The 12,500-nt window shown below is 35.1% G+C and overlaps 4 protein-coding genes across 5 annotated transcripts in view; 1 reads left to right on the forward strand and 3 right to left on the reverse strand.

Annotated features, from left to right (window-relative positions):
* LOC125047091 (lys-63-specific deubiquitinase BRCC36-like) overlaps positions 1–5,132 on the reverse strand; it is an 8,054-nt gene extending 2,922 nt beyond the window's left edge. The window contains exons 1-4 of one of the 2 annotated variants that reach the window (XM_047645196.1): positions 5,047–5,132; positions 3,419–3,548; positions 2,444–2,542; positions 1,923–2,028 (exon numbers count right to left, since the gene is read on the reverse strand). In XM_047645196.1, the coding sequence (XP_047501152.1) occupies positions 1,923–2,028; positions 2,444–2,542; positions 3,419–3,532 (319 nt within the window). In that variant the 5' untranslated portion in view covers positions 3,533–3,548; positions 5,047–5,132. Of the gene's footprint in view, positions 1–1,922; positions 2,029–2,443; positions 2,543–3,418; positions 3,549–4,889; positions 4,912–5,046 lie in introns of those variants that run through there. The other variant, XM_047645197.1, reaches the window with a different exon arrangement.
* Positions 5,133–5,444: 312 nt separating this feature from the next.
* On the forward strand, positions 5,445–8,853 carry LOC125047092 (mitochondrial import inner membrane translocase subunit Tim29-like). Its single transcript, XM_047645198.1, has 4 exons — positions 5,445–5,582; positions 7,486–7,587; positions 7,726–7,900; positions 8,497–8,853. Exons 1-4 carry the CDS (start codon positions 5,480–5,482, stop codon positions 8,729–8,731), a joined length of 615 nt encoding a protein of 204 aa, XP_047501154.1. The 5' UTR covers positions 5,445–5,479; the 3' UTR covers positions 8,732–8,853.
* Positions 8,854–9,859: 1,006 nt separating this feature from the next.
* On the reverse strand, positions 9,860–10,699 carry LOC125047094 (transmembrane protein 203-like). The gene is made up of 2 exons (XM_047645200.1): positions 10,558–10,699; positions 9,860–10,317 (listed from the first exon to the last, which is right to left on the reverse strand). Exons 1-2 carry the CDS (start codon positions 10,609–10,611, stop codon positions 9,964–9,966), a joined length of 408 nt encoding a protein of 135 aa, XP_047501156.1. The 5' UTR covers positions 10,612–10,699; the 3' UTR covers positions 9,860–9,963.
* Positions 10,700–10,822: 123 nt separating this feature from the next.
* LOC125047093 (ribonuclease P protein subunit p20-like) overlaps positions 10,823–12,500 on the reverse strand; it is a 17,026-nt gene continuing 15,348 nt past the window's right edge. Inside the window, exons 3-4 of the mRNA XM_047645199.1 lie at positions 11,295–11,460; positions 10,823–10,962 (exon numbers count right to left, since the gene is read on the reverse strand). Coding sequence (XP_047501155.1) covers positions 10,823–10,962; positions 11,295–11,460 — 306 coding nt within the window. The remainder of the gene's footprint in view (positions 10,963–11,294; positions 11,461–12,500) is intronic.

Consider the following 12,500-nt stretch of genomic DNA (forward strand, 5'->3'; position numbering starts at 1 on the left):
AGGGAGAGAGGGAGAGAGGGAGAGAGGGAGAGTGGGAGAGTGGGAGAGAGGGAGAGAGGGAGAGAGGGAGAGTGGGAGAGAGGGAGAGAGGGAGAGTGGGAGAGAGGGAGAGTGGGAGAGAGGGAGAGAGGGAGAGAGGGAGAGTGGGAGAGGGGGAGAGGGGGAGAGAGGGAGAGGGGGGGAGGGGGAGAGGGAGGGGGAGAGGGAGGGAGGGAGGGAGGGAGGGAGGGAGGGAGGGAGGGGGGGAGGGAGAAGAGGGAGAAGAGGGAGAAGAGGAGAGAGAGAGAGAGAGAGAGAGAGAGAGAGAGAGAGAGAGAGAGAGAGAGAGAGAGAGAGAGAGAGAGTGAGAGAGTGAGAGAGTGAGAGAGCGAGAGAGAGAGAGAGAGAGAGAGAGAGAGAGAGAGAGAGAGAGAGAGAGAGAGAGAGAGAGAGAGAGAGAGAGAGAGAGAGAGGGAGAGAGAGAGAGAGAGAGAGAGAGAGAGAGAGAGAGAGAAAGAGAGAGAGAGAGAGAGAGGGGGGGGGAGAGGGGGAGAGGGGGAGAGGGGGAGAGGGGAGAGAGAGAAAGAGAGAGAGAGAGAGAGAGAGAGAGAGAGAGAGAGAGAGAGAGAGAGAGAGAGAGAGAGAGAGAGAGAGAGAGAGAGAGAAAGAGAGAGAGAAAGAGAGAGAGAAGAAGAGAGGGAGAGGGGAGAGGGGGGGGGAGGGAGGGAGGGAGGGAGGGAGGGAGGGAGGGAGGGAGGGAGGGAGGGAGGGAGGGAGGGAGGGGGTGAGGGAGAGAGGGAGGGAGGGAGGGAGGAAGGGAGGGAGGGAGGGAGAGAGGGGGAGAGAGGGAGAGAGAGGGGGAGAGAGGGAGAGAGAGGGGGAGAGAGGGAGAGAGAGGGGAGAGAGGGGGAGAGAGGGAGAGAGAGGGAGAGAGAGGGAGAGAGAGAGGGAGAGAGAGTATGGAATGGAACTATGGAATAAAAAAAACAAAAAAACTTTAGTTACATTTCCCTTTACTATTTCTCTTATCTTCGTAGTATTCTTAACTGATACCAGTGTGTCAATTTCATTAGGGGGCTTCAAATCCTTAATTAATTGCTCACACTCCTGATTGTGACTTGAGATAGAGTACCATTATTTTTTTAACACTATATCCTTCCCTATACAAGCTTTGTAGTAAGATTATTTGTCCCTTCAGATGTTTAAAAGTGGAGATTCTTCCTTCAAAATTAGAACTTGTTCTAGCATCTCAAAGTTCAGATTACACAATTCATCTTTAGAGAACATGAACATGACTGTCATCATTGTGTCACAGCCTCAAGGTTCTCTTTTGTTTGCCATCTTAATATCACTACTACAACACTCACAACACATATGAAACGAGGTCTAATGGAACATAATATTATATACCCAAGTAATATAAGTAAATGGGGAACCTCAAGTATCAAGTCACAGAGGTCAATGTGCAAGTAAGGGCACAGGCAAGGTGGATACAAAGTCATTTGGGTCAGTAGAAATATATAAAAAATTTAGGAAAGAGTGAGAAAATCAGTAAAATTACATATATCTTCAAGAAAAAATTCAGATATAGGCAATTTTAAGTCAACTTTAGCAGAACAATCCTCTGTAGATCTGCAACTTCACTCCCTAGATATTATTTGATTTTTGATAAATTTGGTAATTTTGGAAAATGAGAAATAAATGGAATTATTTCCAGACAAAAACATGACATTCCAAAGTCATAATACCTGAAACACTCTTGTGCACATGTGTGCATATGTGTAACTGAGTGAGTGAGTTAGTACATAGGTGGGTGAGTGATAGTGTGTGTGCATGTATATGTGAAAGAGAAATAGAATCATCTTTACTAAATGAAAAACAGTAACTACATATATCTAATCAGAAAGAAGGAATGCCATCAACAGCCTCAAAGAACTACTCACCTATATCAGAGGGCCAAACAGTGATGTGTGGGTGAGAGTGATACCAGCCCACAATGTGTAGTTCCTGTCCACTGGAAGCTGACATTTGCTCGGCTTTGTTCTGGGCCTGAAAGCAATCGTCACTACTGATGTGCTGGATCTAAAAGACTTCAATCTACAGTCTTTAAAGTATTTCTTATCCAAAACTAGATAATATTTTAAGATTAAAAGGTATGTATGTCCCTTTTATAGTTTTGTTTTATTCCACCATGCAAGTGAAATAACATAACAGAACCACAAAAAATAAAATAATAGAATGTAAGATGTTCTTGCTTCATAATGACTGGTCAGGTTAAGTTTTTGTCTTTACTTATTATTTTCTACAATTCTCTTGTCTCATTTTTATTGAAAAAAAAAAAAAAATAGAAAGAATAAATAAATAAATAAAAAATCTGTAAACAACATTACCAATGCAGTTTTATCTTGCATTAGTCACTTTAAAAATGAAAACATGAAAAAGGGAGAAGGGACTTGAACCTCACCTCAATCAGCATCTCAGGTGATATTTCCACACGGTCCTTTCTTTTATCTGATCTTCTCAGTGTAACAGCAGAATAAATATCACAGGTAACTTCGTTGCCCTAGAAGATACCAGAGAAAAACTAATAAAATTTAAAAATACTACATATAGTACTATCAGAAAAACAGAAATAAATAAATTTCTGATAAAAAAATGTCTTAATTACTACTATTTCATGGCTCTCATAAGATTAAATAAAATAACAGGAATATATCAACAGGAATATAACTTTCAAAACTAGATAGGTCTCCCTAGAATCTTAAAAAGTTCTTTTAAACGTTAACCCAAAGCCAACAAGCATGGCATGTATCTCTCTTTTTTCTGTTATCTTATTTTGCTGTTGCTAATGTTTATAACATAATAGTAAATATAATGTCTAAAATAGAAATAACACCATCAATATTCATAGCATTAGTAAAAAATATGGTTTTCCTGCCAATTCAAGGAAAGGTGAAATTAGGTAAGGTCACAAGGTCTACTAATTGACTCCTTTGTGGTTAAGCACTAGCAGAGCCATCTATGTACAGAAACAATTTACAAAAAAATAAAAAATGAGTACAGCATTTCCCTGATGGCATGTGGTTAACTACCAGTACTGTAACTGAACCACCGAATTGATAACACTGATACTGTTGAACTTGAAATCAGTAAGGAATGAATTACAATATTCTTGTTTTCACTTTATCCAACTTTCCTAATAAATTCTCAAATATACTGACTGTACCATTTCATTCATATACATTATCACTGTGGTCTACAAGGGCTTTGTGTACAGCCCAGCCGTATTATAATCCAATAAATATTCTAGGCTTCATAATAAAGTAAAAAAAAAAAAAAAAGTAAAAGAATAAGGTTTTATCAGTCAAATGACAGCTGTATCACTGATATCATATCACAAGCCGATGTACATAACATTAAGACCAAATGCTTTCAATACCTCACTGAACTGTCCTACAAGCAGTCCCATCACTTCTTCCTTCTCTGTTGTGAGGGCATGATGAAGACACACAAGGTAAGCATCAGCAGCCAGTCTTACACTAGACACCCACATGGTTGAAAGTGTTTATCTGTAAGGGAAATGCAAGTGTAAATAATGTGTCTGATTAAGAATTGAACATACATGAAGGCTAAGCAGTATTTTGGGAAGTTAAAGATTTCACCTTACTTTTTACAGATCTTTTCAGTATAAGAGTTTTTGGTAAATTCTGAATGATCAAGAATGAATTCACTATGGTTTGGTGCATGAGTAGGAGAGGGGGAAGTAAGAAAAAGGAAAAGGAAGAAGAGGTAAGGTGAGAAGAAGGAGATGCAAGACAATGAACAAACTGGAGTAAAAGAAAAAAATAACATAGTATTAGCAGCCTAAGAAGAAGAAAGAAAGAGGGAAGAAAAATGACAGTAAAGAGGAAGGAGAGCAGAATATCAAAGAAGGGGAGTATGATATAGAAAAGAAGAAAAAAGATAGAAAAAAATCATCATACCGATAAAAAAAATAAAAATAAACAAAGAAAAAAAGGAAAATGAATAAGTAGTAGAAAAAAAAGGCAAAGAAACAAGAGACAAGCATATATACTAATAAAAAGAAATAAAAAAAAGGGAAAGTCATATATAAATGAAATACTTGGACATATTTAGAATAAGGTCAGTTAGGATTAGGGTTTAAGATTAACTAAATTACATGGAGGTTAAGTCTGGGTTGGTTTTAGTTAAGAATTGGGTCAGTCAAGTTAGGTCAGGTCACATGCACAATAATTTGCCTGCATAACCATTAGCACGATTTTGCAAAATAAGTGTTTATAAGATAGGCTGGCCTACCACTAACTCTGACACAAACAATTAGCCTTCCTTGATGATCAGGCTGGTGTGTCTAATCTAACCCGAACCCCAGCTTGTAAAGAAATAAAAGCTTGTTCTTTGCATTTAGACCAACTTGTCTGACAGAAAGAAAGCCTAGTTTATAGTAGGCTAACTTGGCCTCTCTCTATCCCTCCACTAAAAAATGTTGATATAATACACATTTCCATGATATAATAAGACTAAATAACTGATTGCAGTAATTATCCAGACTAGAGAAAAAAAAATAATAATGCAAGTGTAATAAACAGTATACAAAACAACATAATTAATGTACAAAATACGTGGTGTAGATTTGTTGGCCTTTGCCGAAGTGCAGAAGCCACCGCATTACTTGATGGGGTTATACTCTGGATAATTTCACTCTGCTTTCCAAAGGGGTTTGCTCGTTGGGTAATGATCTATTTGTCTGATAGATTACAGTACATTTAGACTCTACAGATTCTTTTGTGAAAATATATAGCATGCTAGTTTTTCTTTTGATAAGTGAAAAGGTTTTTTTTTTTTTTTAAACAGCATGATATATACTTAATCATACAAACAGCGTAACTTACTACTGCTTTCCTTTCCTTTCTGATATAAGCATAGAGTTATATTTCAATTATATAATATATCTCATTGTGTACAACTTTTACCTGTCTAGAATATATGCAGACACATATAAATATCTTAGTCAATAAAAGATAATTATAAAAGTATCACTATCTGTACCTTTGATTATTCAATATGGAATTCTAAAGTTGAATATTTTGTGAAAATCGTCTTGCATGAGAGCTATATAGGGATAGTGTATGTAGATAAACAATGGCCTAGTTGGTTTTCACATTTGTCGATAAAACAGATAGTCAATAAAGCAAAAAGAGGATTCTTAAGTTAGAACCAATATATACGAGTATAATAGAAGTTGTATACATTTTTTTTTTTTGTTACATGATTGACCCCTTTTAAATCCACACGATATCTATAGGGAGAGTGCATATATATGAAATGTTTTATCTGATTTTGATAATATTCACCCGCATGAAACGTGAATCACAAACAGAATACACAGATATTTATACAATACCTAAACACACACACATTGTCTTGTACATATAAATTTTATTTCTATCATTTGCATACGTAGTCCCTTTATCTCCACAAGATGTTTACGTCTGCTGTGAGAAGGTTGTCCTCGCTAAGTATAAAAGAACCATGGCGAGTCAGATTACCAGAAAAATGGAAAGGAGGATATATAGAGAAGTGGGGTATGTAATATAGAGACAAAATAAGGTATCTGGTATTTCTGTATTCTGTACTTGCTGTACTTGGAGAAATGTAAATACTCCTTGCATGGGTACCCGGTAAGATTCGTTATTAAAGTCTAAAAATGCGAAAAAGAAGAAGAATACTTATTATTAGGCGATTTATATTATTTTGGGTGTGTTTGCTTATTATCTCATGAAATGAAACTACCGCGTATATTCCAGAATCGTTAATCCTTTCGGTAGTTTTAGGTGGCAAGGGTCATTTTTAAGAACAGGATTGCCTAAAGGTATGAATATAAGGATATAGTATTTTTGTTGCCTAATGCATAAGTAATGATTATTAACATGTAATGGAAATGGCATATAGGAAAAGTGTCTTCAGTTTTATTCTGTCCATTATATGTTCTGTTTACCTTGTCCCACACCGCTCTGGAAAATTAAAGCTATACTGGATACAAATGTATATATTGGCATAAAGGATCCTAACTCCTATATGAATTAATATGCACAAGGGTGCAATTATGGTGCAGTTAGGTATTAAAAAGTTACTTGCAGTGACTCTAATATTAGAATCTTCTTCCACTTTAGTAAGAGTTAGCAAACTTCCACTCATGTGTCTTCATATAGACTTCCTAGCCAATATGTTATTGTATAAGGAATTAGTCCAGCCACTTATCTTGCCCAAATTTTGAAGGTGGATTGTTGGGCTCTGCTGAAGTGTAGAGACCAAGGCATTGCTCTATGCAGTCACTGGATAATTGTTATATAAAAATAGGTAATTTTTGCCCCACTCTCCTATCACATGCAGCAAATTCCAACTAGTCTGTAGCAGGTCTTTGCTTGTTCTGGGAAGGTAGAGACACAACACTCTTGAAATTGTATAGGTATACTTGATATTTTATGGTAGAATATGATATCTATAGCTGTTACATATCATATATGGCTGTATATTTTTTCCTCTGTTAAATTTGTTTTGTACTGGTATGCGAATGTTGATACCATGTATGTTTCAATTTTAGTAGAATGCTATTAACAGTGCTATTAAAATAAGCACTGTTGCTTTTATCAGTTGATTAATTACAACTGATAAAATAAAATTGGAAACATGCCATCTTATATCGTATGTGGTAAACCTTCCTTATATTCTTTTTAAATTTGTAATTAATCCACCAGCAGGGGGAACAAAGTTGTCTTGTGCTCTATCACAATAGTTCCCATTTAGTGTGTTATGAAAGTTACTAAAGGTATTGCAAAACCTTTGAGAACAAGTATTGCTGGCCAATTTGCTCTGCATTTGTATTAAGAACGTATTATGAAGCAATGTTTTTTATTGATGTTGTATTACAATTCAGTAAATAACAGTTGTCAAATTTTTTTTTATCTTAGCCTATAAATATGTTAGAAAAATTATTAATTGAATGCAGACATAAAGGGTCAGGAATGTGTCAATGGCTTGAGAAAGTTGTAATTTCTCACCAAGATTCACTTCATGAGCATTACTGTGATGCTGCATAAGAACTTAAGTTTTCTTCAGAAGAATATATGAGGCTAGTATCTGTATCTGGCACAATCTTGCATTAGTCATTATGGGCTCCTCTTGGTAGGCTTGCTATTATATTACTGAGTATTTGCCTCTTGTTACTTCAGGCAAACATGTTTGGTAATGCCTGTAGTCACTAGGAGCCAAAGTTATGCATGTATATATATGCATGCATATATATACATATGTATATTTGTATGTATGTATCTATATATTTGTATAATTTTATAAATCTGGGACCCCGAGGTACTGCTTATGGCTCTCCAGCAGTAATAATAGTCTTAATAAGCCTTATCTTGTGCAGTACAGTTTCTTTCTCAAGAATTATTTATGATTTAAGTGTTTCCTTCTCTCTTTCCCAAGGTAACTACTGGATGGGTGTAGCTCAGGATTACAAGGAAGTAGCCTTTGATGTTGTCAAAGACTCATACAAGTATCCAGCAAAGGCAGCATTTTATTATTCTCGTAAGTATTTCTGAAAAATGTCTTTCTGCCTTGAGATATTAGCTATGTTCTAAATATCTTTTTTATTAGATTTTTTTTTTTAACATCCATACATTTTATTGAATTTATCTTATTTCTAATTTGCTGTTTATCTTGCAGTAATTGGAGGAACACTTTATGCTTACAACACAAACCCTGAAGAGAAGGATTTCCGGAGCACCCTTCAGACCTACATGAATGAGTCGGCAATGCTTAGTGAAAGCATCAGAAACCCAGAGGTTGATGCTCATTTCCAGTATTTAGTGGACTGCTATAACCATGGACTAGTTAGACGGTGAGTTAAAAAACGTTTTGTAAAGTTGGTTTTATTATGAAATACCCCTTTTTTTTTTTTCTCCAAATTGTTGCTAGGTATGTTCTGTATTTTTTCTTACTATTACATAATAAGTAAATTCAAAATTAATAATTTTTCTGAACTTGGACATATCTGTTAGACTTTGATGCCATTGATCAAGCAAAGCATAGAAGAAATATATATAAGGCCATATAGATGTGCATATATAAGTAAGTAAGTGTCTCTCTCTGTGTGTGTGTTTGTGTTTGTGTTTGTGTTTGTGTGTGTTTGTGTGTGTGTGTGTGTTTGTGTGTGTGTGTGTGTGTGTGTGTGTGTGTGTGTGTGTGTGTGTGTGTGTGTGTGTGTGTGTGTGTGTGTGTGTGTGTGTTTGTGTGTGTGTGTGTTTGTGTGTGTGTGTGTGTGCGTGTGTATATGTGTGTGTGTGTGTGTGTGTGTGTGTGTGTGTGTGTGTGTGTGTGTGTGTGTGTGTGTGTGTGTGTGTGTGTGTGTGTGTGTGTGTGTGTGTGTGTGCGTGTGTGTGAGAGAGACACTATAATTCAAACCTGACCTATATTTATCCTGCACCATCTTTTCAGGATGAACATTGGCCTCTTCTCTTTTCTGTGGGTTGATAATTATTCCAAAGTTTGTGGAGTGTTTAAATCGCGCTGTGAGTACCTCAAACCACGTTACTTAACATTTTATGAACGCATAATGGACATTGGTTTTGTGGGTCAGTGGTGGGTTATTGACAAGAAAATGGAGGAGTTTGATATTAATCCAAATGAATGGATATCAAATAGTGATGAAAATTTGAAATCAATACAGTAGAGACGTTTGCTTTTGTAATGTTCAAACAATTGTGCACATGTAAATTGTAAAACAAAATATATATATATGTGAAATGTGTTATGTAAAGGAATGTAATGTACATAAATTGTTTTATAAAGTTATTGATGTTTTCATACCCTTTAATTTGAATTGGAAAGTGATTGAAAAATACTAATAAACATGAATTTCAAGGTTTTTAAAATAAAAAAAAATATCCTAAACATTAAGAGAGGCTCTTGGGTATCTGGATAAGCACAGAATGGCAAGCCTCATGAGAACTCTAGACAATCTCTACACACTATATCCTTAACATGGATAAAAAATCTAAAACATTATGCAGTGTTTTTATTTTCAAGTTGTAATTGTCTTAAGAGTAGAGGGTGAGTATCAGTAAGGCCTGTATTTATAATATGAAGCAAATTTTGCACAAGTAATTTACTTACAAGGAAAGCTCTTGATGTAAGTTGCATGAATGTGGCATTTAGTTTAAAAGTAAATTGCAATGGCAAATAAAGTAATGTACTTGCGGGTATATAACTTCTTCGGCAAGGCTCAAAATAATCATGAAAAAATCTTACAATATAATTCTGCTATAAAAATATTCTTTATGTAGCCAATGAAAGAAACATTTAATTTACCTCTCAAAAGCAAAATAAAAATTTAATGTGAAGCCATCTATTAGGTTCTTGTTGACAATAGTGTGCCACTCAAATTACTGCCAATTTCCTTTTCTTTGTTATAAAAGTATATTCATTCTGTTGTGGTTGGCAACTCTTCAAATGTAACCTAAAATCAAACTTCACAATGACAGTCTTCTAAAATCCAGAGAAAATTTTCACTTGAAAACATATATATGCTTTGCCACTATCACTAATTTCACAATTATTTTATATCCATGTTTATATTGCTTTTAAGGTGGATGATAAAAAAGTTGAAGACAGTAATTTTTAGTTCTCACACAAATAACTTGATGCATTTCTACATATTAAACTTACTTGTTTTGTTACTTGCATGCAATTTGTCTGCAAGTAACAAATACAGGCCTAAATTTACAGTAGATCTTTGTTTAAAAAAATAATTGAAATGTCTTCTGCTGGTTTTGGAGGTAGCTTTTAATGAAAACTAGAATTCAAGTTACACATCGTTTATTTATGCTGTAAATCACAGGGAGATACACTATGAAAATTATTTGAGTGATATTTATTCATTAAAACATGAGAGAATATTACAAATTAATTAAGGTGACATGCTCGTATCATGATTAACTGTAGGAGAATAAACACAGGTGACATAACAGCAGAATATTCAAATTCAGTGGGTTTCACCAACTTTTTACACAAGAGAAATTTAAAAATAAAACCTAATGTAAGTACAGAAAAACTCCAAAGTGCTCGTAATGCGGCTGGTTTGAGCACACCATTCAGGTACATTCTAATGAGGACAATGACACAAAAGTACGTATTGAGAGCATCAGCTATGAACATGGGGGAGAGGACGACCCACCAACTCATTCGTGGCATCACCTCTTCTACTCGCAGGACCACCAGGACAAGTGTGATCAACACTGCCGTGAGCCATATGAACATCTGGAACAAGAATTTGGAAACTATATACCTCCAATGCATTCTGTAAAGTTCAAAATGTAAATGTATATTTTAGCAGACTGAGTATGATCCTACTTTCTCATCTTATAAATACCATTCCTTTGCATAGCTACAATAAATGCTAAAAGCAACAGCAATATTTCTTCTAAGCATATAAAACAATGAGATATGCCTATTTTCAAAAATTTCATAAGTACTGTGTAGACATTAAAACAGACTCACCTCCAGAACAGTGACACCAAGCCATCTGGTTAGTTCCCACAAGGATAAAAACATTTTGCAAAATACTTCTAGCTCTTAATATAACAAAATAATTTATAAATATAAAAATATCTAATTTCAAAGGTATTTCTGCATTGAAAAGTGTACTTTAAAGCTCAAACTTTTCTGATGTTGACACTTATTTGATGTTGAAAGACTTTTCCATATATGTTTTCCTCATTTAATTGTCATGCATGTACTGAGAGTCTAAACTGGTTTGTCACACTCATGGACTGGCTTTGCTTTTTTCTGTAGGAGCTGATTCCTTGGTTATATTTTCCTTTAGGGTAACTTTAATGTGGACAGCAGCATTTCCTTTTGCATGATATTCTTGGTCACCTCCATCAAATGTGGGTTCAATATCATCTGGAAAATTAAAATCCAGGCAATTAATTAAGAGACAAAACGATCACTAAACTTTCTTTTATCTCTTTTTCAAAACTAATATATTTTAAGTTTTAGAATAAAGGGCAGCAAACTGAAGACAGTAATAATACCAATGATAGCCAGTGGAGACAGGAATATTTGGTCAGTAATAATATTCACATCATCAAAAGCATAACTGACACAAAATATTTCAAATACATTAATTCTGCTGTCTAACAGTCCTTCTTGACAGTGGGTTAGCAGAAAAAGAATGAAAGAATGAAAAAATTATACATATAACTACAATTAAAAATAAAGTTTCTAAGTCATACCTGATAGGTAAACAGTTGAAGTATGTGTATCAATAATTGCAGGTGCTTTTGCTGCAACTTGGAGACAAAGGGCTAGATTGATAGCACGTGGTACTGCCGAGCCCAGACCATGTACTACAACCCATCCACTTTCATGCAAAAGGTTTAGTGCTCGTGCTTCTTGACCCTAGTAGAGAAGCAGGGAGAGGAAGGAATTATCAAAAAGATGGATTCCAGCTGAAGTCATATGTTTACAATTTTTGCATCTCTGCAACAGCTGGCAGGCAACTTGTCTTTCACTGTACTCTGCATAGTATTGTATAAACATTGCAAAGGCTTACAGAAGCTTGTTCTTTAATGTCCATGAGGCAATGAGCAGTGAGCATCAACAATGTGATGAAACAAAATTTATAAGAAACTATAGTTTAATTGAGTACTTGAAATCTGCTAATTTTAGGAAAATGTAAAAACTGGTTCAAATTCTTGGCTTCTAATAAATTATATAATTAAGCCTAATATTAATTAAATTTTTCTGAACTCTTTAAAGGTTTTGCCAAGTCAATGGCAAGGCAAGAAGTCACAAATGTATGGAGTTTGGGTTGCTGTACACAAGAAGAATGGTTGGATTCTGACAGCTAACTGTGAATGTATGGCAGTGTATGTATAAACAACTAAATGTGTTTGTATAAATCAACTCTGTAATATCATTGCAATGCACTGCAGATGCCTTGCATTACTCTAAAGCAATTCATGTCATCTTGATCAATAATGGCAGATGAAAATATATATCATCTCTTTTGATCTTTCAGCTTTTTGAATTCTGCAACAGAATTACCAGTTAAGTCTGGCATGTTGTTAGTCTGCCATAAAGAATCTTGCCTGCCAGCAATAGTGCATATGCTAGTTTCAGCATCTATAACAATAGACTTAACCCATTCACGTATCCATGCCATGCCCACTGTGAGTTTATTTGTTTAATTCTTTTTACACACAGATGGTTACACTTGTACTAAATCACCAATGAGCCAATTACGAGTACTGCCTGTCTTGCCCGTATACCCTTTTCTTTAATTTACAAAAATATTTTATGTTATCTTATTTTGTTATTACTATTGTTTATAACATTATAGTAATTATAATGTTTACAATAAAAATAACACCATTGATATTCATAGCACTAGTAAAAAATACATTTTCCCGTCAACTCAAGGAAAGGTGAAATCAGGT

The sequence above is a fragment of the Penaeus chinensis genome, chromosome 40, assembly GCF_019202785.1.
Source record: "Penaeus chinensis breed Huanghai No. 1 chromosome 40, ASM1920278v2, whole genome shotgun sequence".
Classification (NCBI taxonomy): domain Eukaryota; kingdom Metazoa; phylum Arthropoda; class Malacostraca; order Decapoda; family Penaeidae; genus Penaeus; species Penaeus chinensis.

What these genes read in the sequence shown, in the direction of transcription:
- LOC125047092 (XM_047645198.1), top strand. Translation starts at nt 5,480, where the DNA reads ATGTTTACGTCTGCTGTGAGAAGGTTGTCCTCGCTAAGTATAAAAGAA. An exon ending in GGCAGCATTTTATTATTCTC is followed by an intron (nt 7,588 to 7,725) that starts GTAAGTATTTCT and finishes TTTATCTTGCAG; the next exon opens with TAATTGGAGGAACACTTTAT. An exon ending in AACCATGGACTAGTTAGACG is followed by an intron (nt 7,901 to 8,496) that starts GTGAGTTAAAAA and finishes CCATCTTTTCAG; the next exon opens with GATGAACATTGGCCTCTTCT.
- LOC125047094 (XM_047645200.1), bottom strand. Translation starts at nt 10,611, where the DNA reads ATGTTTTTATCCTTGTGGGAACTAACCAGATGGCTTGGTGTCACTGTT. An exon ending in TTGGTGTCACTGTTCTGGAG is followed by an intron (nt 10,318 to 10,557) that starts GTGAGTCTGTTT and finishes TTCTTGTTCCAG; the next exon opens with ATGTTCATATGGCTCACGGC.